Raw genomic sequence first — 20,300 nt, forward strand, 5'->3', positions numbered from 1 at the left:
TGTGAGCGGACTGCTGGCCATGATGGACCTCTGGTCTGACCCAGCAGAGGCACTGATTATGTTCTTATGAATTCAGAGTACCGAGTAGCATTAACAGTTGTAACATATTTTTCTCAGTAGTGATATCAACCAACATAGCATACGGTGCTGTTGATCAGCAGGTGGTCAGTGGGCATTTTCAAACTATTGTACTCTTCCTTTTTCAAAGAAAAGCTTGCCCTTAAGAATGAATGCTCCAGTATACTAGTCAATAAAGACAACTCTCTAAAAATGATCCTGTGTCAGATCAAGTGTGTTGAGCTTACAGCAGCTAATTGAAATTTTAATTGCATCTGTAAAAAAAGGTTTTATAAAACAAAAAAGCATAGTTGAGCCTATGATTATATTTTAGAACTGTGCTGAGCAGTTATTCCTTATACTGCTTTATGGCTTATACATGATGGTTCTGAAGAGCTGGACTAGATGTCTAATTTAATTGAATATATCTCATTGCCTTAAAGAAAAGAAGCTTTATGGGTAATGCAGTTTCTATACCAACTGAAATTTGATTGCATGCCTCTGGCTGAATCTGACTGGAGAATCCTCCTCACACGATATGCTTATAAGAGAGTTAATAAACACAATGGTCATTTTGAAAGAACGAGAAGTTGAGTGAAATGTTTGGATCGGTTTCTGAGTAAGTCCTGAAGATATCTGATGAAATGTTGTGGACTTGTCTTTTGTTTGATAGCTAATATTAAAAAAAATTCTGTCACTATAGAAGGTGGAAGGGTTAAGAGGGGGGGGGAGGTGACCTGATTGAGAACTCAAGCTGAAACTTCAGAACCTTGTTGTAGAAGAACTCAGCAATAGTCTGGGGGAGAAATTGAAGGGGGGGACTGGAGGTGGAAGGCACTGAGTAGAGAGTTTAGTGTGGCAAAGAGACAGCAAGGGCTGAGAGAGTTAGTTAAATGGGAGTAGTATTCTTGTTTGGCAAGTGAAAGGACTGAAAGGATATCAGCAGGAATTTGAAGCGTTCTCCTCTGTTTTTGGAGCCTGAGAGAGGATAGTAGGGCAGGCATGTGTGACAAAAGAAGCTGCTGCCTTCAGCCCCAAAGCCAAGGGCTCAAAGTGTCTTTTTAGAACAAAATCCAACTTCTTTTGTATCTTTTAGAATTACTCCTCCTTCACTAGGCAGAGAAGTAACCTGCGCTACCAACAAATCTACTTTAGATGGGACAAACAACTCTTGAAAATCTGGGGCTAGTTGATACAACTTTGCCATAGACTTGGCAACCCAAAAGGGACCTTCTTGAGTCCCCCAATGCTCTGTTAACATCATATTAATATCTGGATGCAAAGGAAAGGTGGTGGTTTAAGGCTTAGAGCTGCTCATAACAGAATGCTGAGCAGCAGAGGTCTGTGGGGGCTTCAGCTTCAATACCCACAAGGATTCTGTGATGATCTCCAGTAAAGCCACCAGCTTCAAAAAGGCGGCACACTGTCAGGTCCTCCACCTGGTCCAGGGCCATCAAGGATTCCTGACTGGTGGCCCCTGTCTGAGACCCCAAATCTTCCAAAATTGAAGGCATCGATTCTGACCCCCAGTCATCCCAGTCTTTCCCCAACTGGACCTCCAGTCCCTGAAGAGGAACTGTCAGGGGGAAGCCATGCTCTGTGAGGGAAAACTCTCATGCACAAGAACCGGCGTGACCCCAGAAGGCACAGATGGGCCCCAATAGCCCATATAGGTTTCAAACATAAGTGACAAAATCAGGGGTAAATCTCTGAATAGGATGCCCTGGGAATACCTTCAAGGGCTCCAGAGAGGAATGATCCCCCCCAAAAAAAGCCACCTATGACTCCAGAAGGGCTAAAGCTCAAAGCTCCCCCCATCATGTGCCCCACAGCACATGGGACAAGGACATTCCTCAGCCAGCCAGTGCAAATCTGGCATGAATTGGGGTAAAACAACCTGAAGAGTCCATATCTAATGATTTTAATCAAAATTGAGGTGTTTTGAGAGGCAAATAGAGGCTTTTAAAATTGGATGAAAATTGGATTGAAAAATCCAAGATGGTTGACGCAGCAGTGTTTTGATGCCAAAAAACGGCTCAGGAGAGCTAAATAAAAGTTCAAAAAATGCAGGAAAATGGTTTTAGGTGATAGGGAACCCAAATCCAAGCCCAGAACCCCCCCCCCAAAGGCAAGTAAAGACACACCAATGTCTCCCATATACTATAATAGGCAGTTCTCACTATTCTGCTGGTACTGAACATAGGAACATAAGAATAGCCTTACTTGGTCAGACCAATGGTCCATCAAGCCCAGTAGCCTGTTCTTACGGTGACCAATCCAGGTCACTAGTACCTGGCCAAAACCCAAGGAGTAGCAATACTCCATGCTAACGATACAGGGCAAAGAGTAGCTTCCTCCATGTCTTTCTCAATGACTATGGACTTTTCCTCCAGGAACTTGTCCAAACCTTTCTTAAAATCAGCTATGCTTTCTGCTCTAACCACATCCTCTGGCAAAGTGTTCCAGAGCTTAACTATTCTCTGAGAAAAAAAAAAATCCTTCTATTGGTTTTAAAAGTATTTCCCTGTATCTTCATCGGGTGTCCCCTAGTCTTTGTAATTTTTGACAGAGTGAAAAATCGATTTGCTTGTACCTGTTCTACTTCACTCAGGATTTTGTAGACTTCACTCATATCTCCCCTTAGCCGTCTCTTTTCGAGGCTGAAGAGCCCTAACCATTTTAGTCTTTCCAGTGGCCCAAGAGCATTAGATCTCAAAGCTGCAGCCCGATGCTCCTGGGTTGGAGTCTGCAAGGCCTATAATCATTTTCTCCTGCCCCACTCTACCCCCACAAACACAGTCAAGCCCTACCCTCTGATCAATAGGAAAACATGACCCCCTAGTGGTAGTAGCATGAGAGTACAATTAGGGGGGCCATGTTGGAAATAGTGCCAACAAAATCCTAAACAGAAAATATAGTGAGAAAAATTGCTACAGGTTATTTGCAGTTCATATATTACTATAACAGCACAAGACTACTTTATCACAGTAAAAAATTATCTCAGAGAACTTGCTTCCTAAAACAATTTTAACACATATAGTCTCACATAAGGAAGCTACTAAAATCATTGGTCCAAAAAAAACCTTCACTTTTAAAGTCTGTGCACAAGTTCAATAACTGTAAAAAAAAATGCACACATTTAATAGATTCAAAAAATGAGCGGACAGCAAAATTACAAAGAGTATAGTTCTCAAAACTAGTTTCACATCAGTATGGAGTTCAAAACAATACTTAGCCAAATGACAAAGTATTAGACCATTAACTTAAAGTATTAAGCAGCAAAGGCAGGAGCAACTGGGGATCACTCCAGCCCCAAAACCAGTAAACCACCATGAAAAGTACTAGTAGGGCTCTTTAGGGGTGAGTGGAAAGGCTTGATCGGGGGGGGGGGGGGGAGGGGGCAACATAGACTACAGTTTTGAGGCCCAATGCTGTCAGCAAGATAAGATAATCACAACTTTTGGTTAGGGATTATATTACTGCAATTTTATGGCTATAATATGACTTGTGATGTAACATAGTAAATCAGCAGATAAAGACCTGAATAGTCTACCCAGTCTGCCCAGTAGTCACACTCATATTTTCTTTAATATTTCTGGGCAATAGATCAAAGAAGTCTACCTGGTACTGTCTTTAGGTTCCCACTGCTGGAGTTGCCATTGACGCCCATGCCAGCCTATCCTAACCATGGTGCACACCAGAAGTTCAAATGGTTTTTACATCTCATTTACTATGTAACAGACAGTGACCTAAATATCATTGTAGTAAGCTGCCTTAAGTGTCCTTTAAATTATGTTAAGGGGCAAATAATGAAACTTAAGGTGCTAATGCAGTTTGATAACTTTCCCACTTCATTCATTGCCAATAGAGTTTTTCCCTTTTGGATTTTTAAATCCTTTCAGCTCAAGCCAAATGAGGACATGGCAACCCTATCTTTATTCCAATTTCTGCTTCCTTAATCTCCTGCTTTGGCTGCTGCTGTTGCCTCCATACATTTACCAGTTTGAAGTATTTCTTTAGTGTTTTCAATTGTTGTCTGTTCCTCCTCCCTGCCACACTGTCAATTTGGAAATTTGGAGCTATGTTAGTCCCCTCCCATGATAATACTCCCCTCCATAAATGCTATCAGCTCAACTAATATACAGAATCATAAATTTTCTCTTGCTCATTATAGAGAGCATAATCATTGGCAATTGTGATATTTATCTCCAGTATCATGCATTTAAATATGACAGATCTCCTTTTCCTATCTTTTTCGCTGAGCTATACTTCTCCACCTCCTCTTAGTCCCCCATTCCACACAAGTACAGATCATTTTAAGGTAGGTTTAATGCCTCTATTAGTATTGTCCTATTCACAATCTGAATTGATTCACCAATTCATTTTGGGCAAATTGGAACTTTCTCCACCTCCCTCCCACCATCACTCAAGCCACCACTACTGTTTCTTTAGAGCAAAAGCAGTAGTAGAAAATGAAGCTACTCACAGCAGGGTTAGAGACAGCATTCAGGAAGGATGCCAGCTCTGCCCTGTAACAGGAAGTGAAGTCCAAGGGGATGGAATTGGCAGCTGCACCAATGGAGAGACCAGTTCCACGGTGAGTAGCTTGCCACCACTGTTGCTCACCTAGCTAAGCAACAGCAGCTGCAGCATAGGTGTCTGGAGGGGAGGGGAGGAAAAAAGGAGAGAGAGGCTAGATGGAAGAAGTGGGGACTGGAGAGAGAGGGGGGAAGGGTAGATGCTGGATAGAAAGGGGGACGAGAAAGAAGGCAGACACCGGATGGAAGGGGGATGAGAAGGACAGCAGACGCCAGATGGAAGGAGGACGAAAAGGACAGCAGACGCCAGATGGAAGGGGGAAGGGAAGGACAGCAGACGCCGGATGGAAGGGGGAAGGGAAGGACAGCAGACGCAGGACGGAAGGGGGAAGGGAAGGACAGCAGACGCAGGATGGAAGGGGGAAGAGAAGGACAGTAGAAGCTGGATGAAAGGGGGAAGAGGACGGTAGACGCCAGATGGAAGGGGGAAGAGGACGGTAGACACCTGATGGAAGGGGGAAGAGAAGGACAGTAGATGCCGGAAGGAAGGGGGAACAGAAGGACGGTAGACACCGGATGGAAGGGGGAACAGAAAGATGGTAGATGCTGGATGGAAGGGGGAAGAGAAGGATGGAAGATGCCAGACTGAAGGGGGAACAGAAGGATGGCAGATACCCGATGAAAGGGGAGAGAAGGATGGTAGATGTTGGATGGAAGGGGAGAGGAGGACGACAGATGCTGGATAGAAGGGGGAGAGAAATAAAAGCAAATGGTAGATGGAAGGGGGAGAGAAAGAGAGCAGACACTGGATGGAAGGGGGAGAGAAAGAGAGCAGACACTGGATGGAAGGGGGACAGATAGAGAGCAAACAATGGAAGAAAGAGGGAGAGGATGACATATACTGGATGAAAGAGAAAGAGGACACACTGGATGGAAGGGGCAAACACTAGAAGGAAGGAGGAGGGGAGAACAAAAGAGAAGGAAGGGAGATGCTGGTTCTGGGGGAGGAAGGACAAGAAGGAAGGGGGAACAAGAAGGGAGAAGCTGAACATGAAGAGGGATAGGGACATTGCAGTGCTGGACATGGGGAGGGAGGATAGGGTCAACAGAGGGGTGCTGCTGGACAGGGAAGAATAAAGACACAGAAGAAGATAGAGGCCGGGACTCAGAGGGGAGATGAATGATGGACAGGAAAGAAAAGATATACCAAATGAACCAGAAGTCCTAACAAAAGAATCAAGAGAAGACAGAAGAAAGCAGAAACCAGAGACTGGGACTAACACGATTGCAAAAATTAAGACCAGAAAACAAAGGTAGAAAAATGAATTTTATTTTCTATTTATTGATAGTAGCCTTAAAGAACTGAATCAGATCAAATCAACTTGAAATATTGATTCATATGAGCAAATTGAACTCAATTGAATCTAAAAATGTTTTGGCCAAATCAGACATAGCAACCATTAAGAAAACTATATTGTTCAGTCACCAAGTGTCACAATAGAATTTACAATAAAGAAAATGAAATGCATATTTGAATCAATAAGATGCAGCCCAGCAGGATAGGAATGTGACTGTAGGAGAGGGTATGTGGTGAGGAAAGCATGCAGATCATGCCTCATGAAATTATTTCTGTTCACAGTGTGTGTGTGTATTTTGGTGCCCAAGGAGAGAAGAGGGGGAGGCCATTCGATAGGAGCAATTTCCCAAATGCTATGTTTCAGCGTATCGTGTAATATTTTCTCCCATAGAAATGCACTGGGCCACTTTGGGGGGAGCTTATTTCTCTAAAACCCCTACCACAGTCTGAAAAATCCACAATGAGTTAAAAAATTGGCTAATATTTTCCCCCTTGTCAAATTTGTTTCTGTTCCCTTTAATTTTGGAGCATTATTTTGCATCCAAACAGACGGAGACATTCTCTACTTCTTAAGGGTGAGAGAACTATGGGTAGCTAAAGGCTTATAACACTGTAGAGCTAACTTAGCAGTAAGTCCAAAAGAAGACTGGAAAAAATACAAAATAGGGATGAGAAAAAAAATAGGCTACAATGAGATAATGATAGGTTACATGCAAAGATTTACATTTTGTACCCGAGAAGTAGCATCTATGGCTGACTGAGTCCTAGAGAAGGCAGCCCTATAATTCACTGCTTAAAAATCTCTACTAAGAAATATGTGTTTGATTTATGGCAAAATATTCATGAAAATAAATAAACCTAACATTTAGAACTAGCTGCAAAGAAAGTGTGTATCAAGAAGATCAAGCAGATCAGAATAAAGAACTAAGCTAGCCAGCACACTGAGACATAAAGGAGCCAATATTTATGATGTTGGCCAATGGTTTTACCTTAGATTGAAGTATTCACTAGGGTAGCACTATAACCTTAGTACAGAGTTTACAGTATTGGATTACAACCCAAGTATAGCACGGTATGATGGCTCTATTAGTAATTTGATTTAAGGCTCAGAGTATGTGTTGTTGAAGTAATGCTCACAGCTCATGGGGGAAATCTGAGCCTGTTACTGCTCTTAATGAACAGCAGGAGGCCTAACTTTTGTGGATGGTGCATCCTGCTGTTTCTCCCCATGAGATACCTTGTCACTACTTTGCCTTTCACCAAATTAAAAAGAAAAATAGCCTACTCTCTAGGTATGTGCTGCAGTAGACAGGTATATTTAGTTTTCTACCAAATGAAAACAAGTCTTCAAAATGACTGGTTGACTTTGAGATATTTGAGTGGTATAATTGGTTGAAGATCTCAAACTGCAGGTTTTCTATCTGTCCAGCTGCAGAACAAGAATTCAGAAAAGCTTAACATCCCTGCCTCTGAAAAGACCAATAATTACACTGTAAAATACAGTGCAACATCTCAGATCTATGTTTATAAATGCTTACGGGCACATTGACTTTTCGGAACATCTCAGCTCCCCGGCGAGCATCCAGTAAAGCAATGTCTTGTGGAGTGGAGACAATCACAGCCCCTGGATAAAGGAAGTTTGTTAAGACTACTGTTCCAATCAATGCAACAAAGCCTACTACATATATCACACCAAAAGGTGTGCTTTGAAAAACATCTGAGCTGATATTAAAAAGAATAATTTATTTCCTTCCCAAGTACTCGTCAAGAAAACTTATTGAGATAAAATACAGAAACATAGATGCCAAATGACTACATACAATACTTTTATTTTTGCTCATTATTCTGAAACTTTGTGCCTATAACAAATATGACTTATGCCAGTGATTCTTAAACCAGTCCTGGAGCACCCCAGCCAGTCAGGTTTTCAAGATTTCCCCAATGAATATGCATGAGGCAGATTTGCATGCCCATCACCTCTATTATATGCAAATCTCTCTCATGCATATTCATTAACTCAAATTCTTAAAACCAGCTATTAAATATTTAATACAAACAAGTACTATCGAATCAATTCAATTTTAATCTTATCTCCCATAGTTCATTTCATTACTTTTACAACTTACCAATACTTAATTTATTAATAAATATCAGAATAATTTAGTCAGTGAATCCAATCCCCATCACTCACACTCACTTCCCAACTTTCACACACATACTACAGTCATTGTGATTACTTTTATCCAAAACTGGATCTTGGTTAGTTCATGAGTTCATTAGTCCATGATCATCTAGTCAGAGAGGCTTCAAACTGAGAGTTGCACAACAGTCTAGCACATGGGTGTCAAAGTCCCTCCTCGTGGGCCACAATCCAGTCAGGTTTTCAGGATTTCCCCACTGAATATGCATGAGATCTATTTGCAAGCACTGCTTTCATTGTATGCTAATAGATCTTTTTTTTTTACTCTTGAGACGCTTTACTGGTGTTGGCGATTCTCAGCGAACTTGATATCCATATATTTTGTTGTCTTTCTACATTTTTTTGTGGCATATTTTTTTCACTCCTTTTTTACCATGGACCCCTGACGAAGGTTTGTCCGAAACATGGACCATGTCGGGTCCCTCGATTGGTAAAAGGGTTTTATTTATATTTATACTTTTATTTTGTCACAATAAATTTTGCCTGCATCTTGTACACATCTGCAGTTTTGTTTTGTTTCTTCCCGGTTGGTGTTTTTTCTGCAGATAAGGTTGGACCCCCCTTTTTTTGTTTTTGTTGCTTTGTGCTAATAGATCTCATTCATATTCATTGGGGAAATCCTGAAAACCCGACTGGATTGCGGCCCTCGAGGAGGGACTTTGACACCCCTGGTCTAGCACATAAAAATCACAATTTCTTAAACAAAATCGGCAGGCATATCCATTATGGATATCTCAAAAACCCAACTGGCTGGGGGTCCCCCAGGACAGGTTTAAGAACCACTGGTTTATGCAGTTATTTTTTTACCTATTTTGGATATGCAGCATTAGAAGAACATACTTATTTGTTCCTCGTTCTTACATTTAAAGGAGTCCCTGGCCTTGCACACATACATACACAAAAAGGTCATACATACCCTATGAAAAGCACAAATATTACATCATGAGACTTCAGTGCCACAAAAACTGGCAAAATAAGAACAGAATGTGCACACACCACAAAGCAAACCAATCGGTATAAACTATCTATGTTTATTAGAACTGTTTTGGAGAAGAGTGCTTTCCACTGTTAACAACAAATTCCCTGAAGCAGCTTCTGCAAAATATGATCCATGCTGCAGACTTCGAACAGTGAAGGTAAGTAATCTTTTTTAGAATTTTTTTTTATTGCTTTAACAGCTGTTTTAAATGGAACTGTTTTGATTTTTAGGGACACATTTGAATACTTTTTTTTTTAAGTTCTTCACCCTGTACAATGATTCAAATTGAGACATACGAGTAGAGGCCCTTTTATTAAAGTTCCCTATGATCTGGGCTTAATGCACTGCAATGCAGGGTTTTACCACAAAGTCCAGATCTAATACAGCTCTTAGAAGCGGCTTTCCCACCATTTGACTATTCCAGCTATGCATTCATATTGGTGTTAACATACAGGACTAATGTGCTGTTAATGCACAGGCACTTAGACCCAAATTCTGTAACCAGCGCCTAAAGTTAGGCAACTATTTCAGAGGCGTCCAACTAGATAGGCGCCTATCTAAATTGAAGAACAAGCTCAATTAAGCTTTTTAATCAGCACTGATTGAAACATAGGCGCCTATCAAGAAAGCGCAATTCTGTAACAAGGTGCCTTTATAAATTTAGGCGGCCTTCAAAAACATAGCCGCTATGCATTTTAGGCGTGGGCGTGGCTACGTGTTAGGCGCCTTCTTACAGAATCCCTGCTCTTAAGCGTGCTTAAGCGCTCGCATGGGCGCCTAACTTTTAGTTGTGCCTAGAGCTGGCCTATTTATTGGGCGTCTCCAAAATAGGTGCCCAAATAGGTGCCGCTCAGCGCGATTCACTAAACAGCAGCCAATTTTTCTTGAATCGCGCTGAACAGTGCCTAAGTAGGCGTCTAACTTTTGGGCGTTTCTTATAGAATTTGCCTTTCAGCGTCTCCTATTTAGGAGCTAGTATGTGCCTCTGTATCAACAGCATGTTAGTTGGTTAGTATGTAGTAACTCCAGTGCATTAACTGCAGGGAATGCTACATGGCCATGCGCCATCCAGTAAGACATCGTAAACAAAAATCCCATTCATGTATGACTTTGTGTGTAAAAACTCCATTAGGGTACAGTAAAATAGATTAACACATTCTTGCGTTAACTGACACAGTAGGCTAAACTGCACATTAAAAGATATAACACAGCTTAGTAAAACGTAACATAAAACCCAATTTGTAGACCGCATAACCATTGAGTTCTATGCTGTTTACAAAAGTTTAACTACAATTACATCAAGGAATAAAAAAGGAAATTAAGGACCCAAGAACTTTAAGAATAGGAAATTTTTCAATTGTCTCCTGAATTGTAAATATGAGGTGGACCTAGATGATTTTGAAATCCTTGTCCCAAAATGCTGCCTGATAAGAAAGTGTACGATCATGATACCTTTTGAATTTACAACCCCTCACAGATGGAAAAACTAGAAGAGCTTTAGAACTTCGAAAACACCATGAGTTGGAAAAAAAAGAAGCCAATAGTCCATGAATGCCATGATGTTAAGCTAGTCTCAAATTATGCCATTAAGATAATCTCGGGTGCAAAGAAATTTAACCATGTTACCCCACTGCTTCAAAAAGCCCACTGGTTGCCTGTCCCACACAGGATAACTTATAAAATCGCCCTTCTGACATTTAAAACTTTACAGACCAATACACCAGCATTTATAGACAGACTTTTCATCCCATATGATCCTCCGAGAGTTTTAAGATCTATTTCTCAATATAATCTTAACATTCCATCTTTAAAAAATAATTGGTACACGTCGTACCTCAATCTTTTCTGTGACAGCCCCTATGATTTGGAATACTCTTCCTTTACACTTAAAAATGGAAAAAGACTTAAAAAAATTTAAAAGCAATTTAAAGTGCTTTCTTTTTAAAGATGCTTTTAATTGATCAACTGTGTTTTAGTAATTAACTTATTCTTGTTTCTTATATTTATTTTCCCAATCCCCTTTTGTGTTTACCTTAAATGTTTCTCACATTTTCTATATCGATTGTATTTCTCCCCCTCTTCCTATTCATGTCCAGGGGCTTTTCGGTCCTTTTTACCTAGTACGTATTTGTTGTCAGTCATGTAGTTTTTTATTGTTTAATTAATAATAGATGTTTCATTATAGAAATGTATGTTTTATTTGTTAAATTTTTGTTTAAATGTTAATTTTAAATTTTGTTCAACGCTTTGTAGTTTCGAAAAAGCGTTCAATCAAAAACCTGAATAAACAATAAACAATATATGAGCATAATTAGATATAATTGAAATGTTTATATTTTTTTATCACTATGGTTGTTTTTTGTAACATAGTATAGCATAAACAAGCACCACCATATGTTCTTCCTCTTTAAAGCAGGAATTGTGCCCCATGACCCATCTTTATTCATATCTTTTGGACATTATCATTTGACATATAGTTTTAACTCAAGAAACAAGAAAAATAATTCCCTTTGAGAACAGATACATTTTCTGGGAATGCAACCTTCTCAGGATATGTTCCAGAGCCCTACCACATACAGAATAATTACTACACAACTCCTCTGTTCATTAGGTAAATACATCTCAAGATTGATATTTAAAAGCAGTTACATAGCTGGTGGCAATACTAACTGTGATAAAATTTACACTTACCTGATAATTTCCTTTCCTTGAATCCTGCAGCTAGACCATCCATACTAGTGGTTTATATCTTCTAACCAGCAGATGGCGGCAGAGAAAAAAAACCTGAAGATAGGTTTTATCAATTTTTATTGGTGAAAAACAAGTCACATTACAATGCAACCTGCTATGTGAGACAATAAAGAATAATACAATAATAGCATTGAAGGTATTACAAAGCAGTAGAGAAAAAGCTTCACCGTAGGATTTAACCCCCACCTAAAACATCTTGCAAAGTAGAGCAATATGTCAATATACTCAAAAACAATTCATAAGTACAAGTAATTCTCAGTGCAAGAGAAACAGAAATGAAATAAAATATAAGAGAGCCAAGACTGCATATAAAAACTGAAGATTTTAATGACATCACTGATATAACAGGTGGTACAAACTGCAAAACCAAAACAAGTAGTGGAACCGATGTACAGGATCAACAAAGTTTATTCCGACAAATGAAACAGTCAATAAAAATAATCCAGCTGGCAGGCTCTAAAGCAATAGTCTGTACTGATGTAATAAATAGTATCAAGAAGACCCTACATGGTCTTTGTTACAGCTAATAAAATAGCCTTCATCAGGGGCCCTATAAAAATATGTATGCAATAGTGAGTAATGTTAGTAAATGAAAAAATGTTGAAAAAATAAATAAGTGATGGTGAATCGAGGTAAAAGTGCAATGATGAAATGAAAATGTATAAAAATATATATAGGGTGTGATAATGATATAAAAGAAGCACGTGGAGGCCCAGAAAAATATCAATAAGAACCTGAACTAGAAATAGAGTACCTATATGTGTGTGACAATATTAATTATAGCTAAATAGGTGAAGGTGATAAAAAAATGAAAACAGAGTAGAGTGCCAAAATGTTTATAGATGAAAGACAAAGAGAAAAAAAAGCCTTTAAAAAATGCATATTAAAACTGAAGCTCCATATCAATACTGTAGCCTACATACCTATACCATTCAAACAGCCACAGTAGAGGTTTCTAGCACAGCCCAGAGTGCTAAATTCTCTGACGCTGCTCCAATGTTCATAATTCCTATGAGCATCAGAGCAGCGTTGGAGCATTTAATACCCTGGTCCACAGTAGAAATCTCTACCACAGCTTAGTAAAAGAGGGGCAAAGGTTTTCAATGTCTGCTAAAAAAAAAAAACAAAATCGGGAAAATAATGATTAGTGGATTTCAGAAGAAACCAGAAAAGTAGAAAAGTAAGAAAGATGACAAGCAAAACTATCTGGTGATAGAGAAAAAGTATCACAAATGAACCGTGTTTCAATGTCAAGTTCAGCAAGACAAAGAAGGATATCGCAAGGATATTTGTCAGAAAATTGAATCAGAACATGTAAATGGAAAAACTAGGGGTTCCTTTTACGAAGCCTCATTAGCGGCTTTAGCGCACGCGACTTTTAATTACGCGCTAACCCCTGCGCTGGCCGAAAAACTGCCACCTTCTCAAGAGGAGGCAGTAGCAGCTAGCGCGGCCGGCAGTTTAGCGCGCACTAACGCGGCTTCGTAAAAGGAGCCCTAGATTAGCATATCAAAATATTAAGAGATTGCAGCAGAAAATCCAACTTCGATTGAGGATGCTTAAAGATGCCAATGGAATGATACGGAATGATCCAGAAAACATTCTTTAAGATGGAAAGAATATACGGAAAATTTATACAAACAAGACAATGAGGATAACATTGGGGAAACTGAACTGGAAACTGAAGCCGAAGGAGAACTAGATATTTTAAAAGAAGAAGTCATAGCAGCAATTAAAGCTTTATCGAAAAACAAGTCACCTGGTATCGACAGTATTCTCTTTGAATTAATAAAAGGTTCAGAAGGTGCTATCATGGCCTTCACTCAACTATGTCAACAGATTTTGAAGGAAAAAACATGGCTCACCAATTGGAGAAGATCACTATTTATACCTATACCAAAGAAAGGTGACGCCAAGGACTGGAACAACTACAGAACAATTGTATTAATTCCACACGTCAGCAAAATATTGCTGAAAATAATACAATCATATGTTGAGCAAGAACTGCACGATTGGCTGGTTAGACAGCAGTAGGACGCCTACTGCCGCCTACAATCTGAACGCCTTTTATAGAATTTGGCCCCTAGTGTACAGACTCTGTAATAGAACATAACTTAAGAAAAAGTGACACTGATAAGAGATTACACAAATTCCGAAAGAACAGATTTGCAACTTTACCTGAAATTGGGATGTTTTGTGAGATTGACAATTGTACATCTCCTGTCCCAGGTGGCATGTCAATCACTAGATAGTCCAATTTCCCCCAGTCTACCTGAAAAAAAAAATAATAGAAAAGGTGTAGAGTTATGTCCATCCAACCACCATGTGTCTATACTAATCAGGGGACATCTCTGTGAGATAAACTGAATGATAATACCTGTATCAACTATTCAAATACTGACAAGTTTTACTTAAAATGGAAAGGATACATTTACAAAACTGTACTACAGAACAGGCCATCACTAGTTCCAAAACCACTAATTTAAAATGGCATTTATGGACCCCTGAAGGGCCTTTTAGTAAGCTAGGTTAGGCACCAACACATGCCCAATGCAGCTTGAAATGGCATGCCACAGAATGCTTTCAGGCATTTTGCGGTACCTGCCAATTAGCGTATGCAAATCCAGGCACTAAAAATTATTTGTATTTTTTTTTGAGGGAGGGAGCAGAGAGTGGGCATTCCTGCGCTAAGCAATTAGCATAATTGGTTAGTGTAGAATTACCACACGAGCCCTTACTGCCTTCAAAATGGGTGGCAATAAGTTTTAATAGGGTAATTTTTTTTAATAGCTGTGTGTTGGGGCATGCTAGAGACACTGCATTAAAAGGATAAGTAAATAATGAAAAATTTGCTGTTTTCAGTCTTTATTTTCTGAAAAAATTATTACATTTTAACAGCAGTAAGCATAATTAGCTACATTCAATCAGAAGGCGTTAATATAAGCCCAAGTAGAATAACTACATCTGTGAATTCATTGAGTGTTTGGTTGCCATTCTGTAATTGAACCCAAAGCAGTGAGGTGTATGCTCATTGTGGACATACTTTTAAAACCAATAGGAGGAAATATTTTTTCACTCAGAGAATAGTTAAGCTCTGAAATACATTGCCAGAGGTTGTGGTAAGAGCTGATAGCATAGCTGGTTTTAAGAAAGGTTTGGACAATTTCCTGGAGGAAAAGTGCATTGCCTGTTATTGAGAAAGACAGGGGGAAGCCACTGCTTGCCCTGGATAGGTAGCATGGAATGTTGATACTCCTTTGTGTTTTGGCCAAGTACTAGTGACCTGGATTGGCCATCATAAGAATGGGCTACTGGGCTAGATGGACCATTGGTCTGACCCAGTAAGGCTATTCTTGGGGGGAGGGTAATATTCATGTGCTCTGCTCTGCCAGGATCTATACCCAGCCCTTGGACGACCTAAAAGCCAGGTCATCCAAGTGTTGATAATCAAACTGACTTTCTGGACGTTTTGAGAGACTTTTTATGCCTTTGAATGCTGCTGTGTGCCTAGAGCTGAAAGGGGAGTGTCTAGAGCAGTGGTTAGGGCAGGATATGGGCCGTCCTAGACTTAGTCGTCCTACAGGGATAATCAAATGTTTTACTAGACATCCTGAATGAAACTTAAAAGTTGTATTAGATGATGTAAAAACAGGTATAAGTGCCAAAAAGATATCCAAAGTGACTAGATAACCACTGCAGACAAAATAAAGACACCCCCCCCACACACACACTCCCCCAGTGTTTACTGACCCCCTCACCCCCCCTCCCCAAAGATCAGAATAAAAAAGTATATACATGTATCCAGAATATCAGCACCTGGTATAGGAAAGTCTGGTAGAGCTGCACAAAGGTGTCTTAAATAGCCTGGGTGGATGGGCTAGCGAACCATAGAAAGGAGGACCCAGGCCCATAAGCCACTCTAACTAGAGAATGACACGGTGGCGGTTTATCCGCGGCTACCGCGTTTAGCCGCGGGTAACCCGCCAAAATCGGGGAATGAAAATTAGCAGCCTCTGCGGGGAGGGGGACAAGGCCATCACCGTCCCGTGGAGCGGTGAATGGTCTTGTCACCGCAGTGAGGCATAAAGGATTGTGCGGTCCCCGCAGCCCCCACCCACACGCCGGCTCGATCGTTTAGCCAGCTTCCTCTCTCCACCTCACCTTAGTTTGCCGGCTTTCTTTTTCGGCGACCGGAACGCTTTCAAAAGAGCCGCGTATGCGTGGCTGCTCAGTATTCAACTTCTGCTCTGACCCAACCGGAAACAGGAAGTTGCAGCAGAGCAGAAGATTGAACTTTGAGCAGCCGCGCATGCGCGGCTCTTTGAAAGCGTGCCGGTCACTGAAAAAGAAAGCCGGCAAACTAAGGAGAGCTGGAGAGAGGAAGCTGATTAAACGATCGAGCCGGCGTGCGGGTGGGGGCTGCGGGGACCGCGTGTTCCGGCTCACACAAGGAAGGAGGGGGTGAAAGGGAAAAGTTTCTCTTCCTTGGAAATGTGGAAGGCAGAGTGGGGAGAAGATGCTGGAAGGGAAGAAGACAGATGCCAGACTATGGGGGAGCGGAGGGAAGAAGATGGGTGCTAGACCAATTGTGGGAGGGGGTGAAGGGAGAGGCACAGTAACAGCAAATGGAAGACGCAGAGAGAAGACACACAGTGGATGGAAGGAATTGAATGAGAAGATGTGGAAAGCAGAAACCAGACAACAAAGGTAGGAAAAAAAAAATTTATTTATTTATTTATTTTTTGCTTTAGGATAAAGTAGTATATTAGTTGTGTTGATAAAAATTTATAAACAAAGCCCTGCCAGCTGAACATCTCTTTCTCTAGTTCAGCAGCAGGAACTTTGATTTATAAGAAAGGAATAAGCTAAATATTACAGTACTAAGGCTTATATGGATGCAGCGGGGACGGTGACGGGGCGGTGAATGGGATGGCAGTGGCGGTGACGGGGCGGTGAAAGGGATGGCGGTGACGGTGATGGGGCGGTGAAGGGAACGGCGGTGACAGGGAGGTGCAGAGGATGGTGGGCCGGGGACGGTGCAGTGACGGGGACAGATTTTTTCCCCGTGTCATTCTCTAACTCTAACCACTACATTTATGGTGGAACACGTGCACACCAACCCCCCCCCCCAATCCTAATCTACTGCCTTATAGGTGCCACCTGCAGCCATAAGAGCTATTGGGTGGATATAGTGGGTTTAAGGGGCTCACCATAACCTATAAGGAAGTTCTGGTAAGATGTTTATCTGGCAGCCTTTTTGTGAAGTTTACAGCAGTGCCCGGTAAGGTGCCCCACTGCTCTGTTGCCATGTCTAGGTGGCCCATTCATTACAAGATTAGTCCCCTCCCACGTCCAAAATGGTCTTGTTCTGGGCATTTATTCTAATCAAAAATGTGGCATAAAGATAGCCGTCCTGGTGGTCTGGATGAACAATAGCCTGGATGTCCAGATAGATGATTTTCACAAAAAAAAATATTCTAGACTTTTTTTTTTAATGGGCATTTTCTCACTGCTGACTTTGGGTGTCTATTGCCATCCACCCAAATCTGACTTAGACAAATGTTTTGATTATGCCCCTCCACCGGTCTATGCCATTCATTTTTTCAACGTCCACATTTGTAAAATGGCTGCTTCCACTACACAAGCTGGGTACATATATGTGCTCATCTACAAGTATTTTAGAAAAGATTTGAAATCTAGGGTGTTGGCTTTGGGTGCCACTTTTTATCTGAAGTTTCCTTGTAAATGCTTGATTAAATTTAAGGAAAATGATTATGTCTATTGGGACTCTATTCAGTTAGAACAATTTTTGCAACATCATGAAGTTAGTTGTTCTTCTGTCACTACGTAATTAATATTTGGAGTTTTGAAAGTATTAAGGCACCATTGTGTTTGATCTTTTGATCATGATTATATTTGATTGTTTCTGATTAGAAAAAAACCTGTTTGTACTCTCTCAATTTATGTGGACTTGAGGAATCTATTGAAATAATCATATGTGTTATAATTACTTTTCTTTATTTTGTTCTTGTAAATTTCCTTTTTTATTATTTGTATAAATGATAATGTTTAAAAATCTGATAAATTAAAAAAAAAAAAAGTATTTTAGAAAAGAGTCCATGCTGCCAGATCCTTTTCTAAAATACTACCAGAACTGAGAAGTTCCTGACCTAAATGTTTCAATTCCAATTTTTACATTCTAAGTAAAGTGGGCCTTTTACAACCTGAGTCACTAGATTGATTCTGAATGTATTATTAATTTCAACAACATTACAGTGCCTTGTCTGGAAGCACCACAGAAGGGAATATAAAATTTAGCAGACTTTGCTGGCAATTTCTACAGCTTTATCCAACTGTTCAGTCTCAGAACTGTGCAGTAAACACTGCAATTTGAATGGGAGGAAGAAGGATGTGAAAAAGGGGAAATGATCAGAATTTATGATAAACTGTATAAATCTTAGCATAGATCCTAACAATGGCTGTAAATCTTCAATAAGTGACCTTGACCAGGCAAAAAGGAGATGTCATAACTAACTGAATTACATAAATTTACGTAAGTCTATTCTAGACTTGCAGCATTTTGTAAAAGGCTAAGTACTGCAAATATAGAATATGCTTTTCTGCAACAAAAGTCAAAAGGAGATCTTAAGATGTGAGTCTGAATTGCCCTACTGCCACTGATTTTCTGTGTGATGATGTCTTTTTATCTCTCTGTGCCACAGGTCCTCCTTCAGTGTTCCTATCAGGGCTCACCCAAGGATATCTGATGCCACAGGCAAACCTTCAGCTGTACCTCCCCTCATCAACAAGGTGGTGCACGGTTCTCCCACCCCAATTTCAGCATCTCCCCTTTCCTAGTCCAGTCCAGTCCTAGTCCAGTATCTCCCCCTTCACTACCTTCCTTCCCTCAAGATGTCCAGCATCTCTCTCCTTCCCTTCCTCCCTTAATCCAGTGGTTTTCCCCCCCTCCGGCAGCTGGCAAGACTACAGAAGACTTAGCACAGATGGCGTGGGGGCCTTAAGCATCTACACATGTTCAAGTTCTACGGGGTCCCACTGCCTCCAAAACAGGAAGTTCAGAGGGAGAAGAACTTGGCAAACTTTCAACATGTGCAGATGCTCAAGGGCTCATGCAAGCAACAATGAGTCTTCTGCAGACATGCTGACTGCCATGCCAGCACTGCTCTAGGCATATGTCTAACCTGCCCAGTGGTCAAGCCAACCCTGATCAGAATCAATTATTTTTTGCCATGACATACACCCCAGAAATGCATACATTCTAGAAATGTGTATCTGAGATATAAAACTGCAAAGCACAATGGAATTCTTTTTGGTGAAAAAAATGCATTATTTACAAGAGACCAAATTTATTTTTATGCTGTAGAAAATGGAATTGAGGCTGAGGGAATTTGATTTCAAATAACTTGTTAAACATGCAAAATATATATTACATTAAAACAGGCCTTATTAATAATAAAACAACTTTTTGCAAAATTGTTTTTGAAAAGTGCTCTATGCTGTTTTCAGAATAAATTATAAACATACTAATTAACCTTTCACCTATTAAGAGGATTCTAAAGCTTCACCGATTACTCAGCAACTTTTGTGAATTTCAAATTTGTTGTCTAGATTGTTAGCAAAACAAATAGAGGGGCATAATCAAAAGAAACGTCTAAGTCCATTTTGGGCCTAAGTCACAAGTCGCCCAAAGTTGGACACGTGAAAAGGTCCATTTTTGAAAAATACATCCAACATATATATATTTTTTTGAAAATCGTCCAACTGTACGTCCAGCCGTCAGATCACCCAGCGCTAAGTCGTCCATCTTTATACCCTATTTTCATCCCAAAATTTGTCCAAGTCACAAATGCCTAAAAAAAACACCTTTTGGGTGTGGGAGGGGCCAGAAAAGTGATGGACTGGACACCCACACATGTCACCAGAGTAGTGGGGTACCTTACAGGGCACTGCTGTAAACTTCACAAATAGGGTCTCGCATACCCATCTCACTAAAGCTCCTTATAGGTCATGGTGAGCCCACCAAAACACCCCCAGAATCTACTAGACCCACCTATCTACCACCCCAATAGCCCTTATAGCTGCAGGAGCCATTTATATGGCAGTACAAATGGGAGTACAAAGGGGAGTTTTTTTGGGGTGCACATTTTTCACCATGAATACAGTGATTAGAGTGGCTTATGGGCCTGTGTCCTCCTCCCCATGGTTCACTAACCCACCCCCAAGACCACTTAAGCCACCTCTGTGCAGCTCTACTAGGCTTTCCTATGCCAAGCTGCCAGGTGCTGATGTTCTGGAGGCAAATATGTAAAGTTGTTATTACGATTTTTATAGTGAGGGGGGTGGTCAGTGATCACTGGGGCAGTGTGTGGGGGTCTGTACTTTGTGTCTGCAGTGCTT

General features: G+C 40.6%; 1 protein-coding gene and 1 long non-coding RNA gene across 4 annotated transcripts in view; one reads left to right on the forward strand and one right to left on the reverse strand.

Annotated features, from left to right (window-relative positions):
- Positions 1-19,339, forward strand: part of LOC117364138 — a 62,207-nt gene extending 42,868 nt beyond the window's left edge. The window contains exon 4 of the long non-coding RNA XR_004540184.1: positions 18,605-19,339. This is a non-coding gene — a long non-coding RNA (uncharacterized LOC117364138). The remainder of the gene's footprint in view (positions 1-18,604) is intronic.
- Positions 1-20,300, reverse strand: part of NUBPL (nucleotide binding protein like) — a 139,775-nt gene that overhangs the window by 20,821 nt on the left and 98,654 nt on the right. For all 3 annotated transcript variants that reach the window (XM_033953030.1, XM_033953028.1, XM_033953029.1), the window contains exons 7-8: positions 14,061-14,154; positions 7,491-7,576 (exon numbers count right to left, since the gene is read on the reverse strand). In XM_033953030.1, coding sequence (XP_033808921.1) covers positions 7,491-7,576; positions 14,061-14,154 — 180 coding nt within the window. The remainder of the gene's footprint in view (positions 1-7,490; positions 7,577-14,060; positions 14,155-20,300) is intronic.

This window comes from Geotrypetes seraphini, chromosome 7 (assembly GCF_902459505.1).
Source record: "Geotrypetes seraphini chromosome 7, aGeoSer1.1, whole genome shotgun sequence".
Taxonomy (NCBI): Eukaryota; Metazoa; Chordata; class Amphibia; order Gymnophiona; family Dermophiidae; genus Geotrypetes; species Geotrypetes seraphini.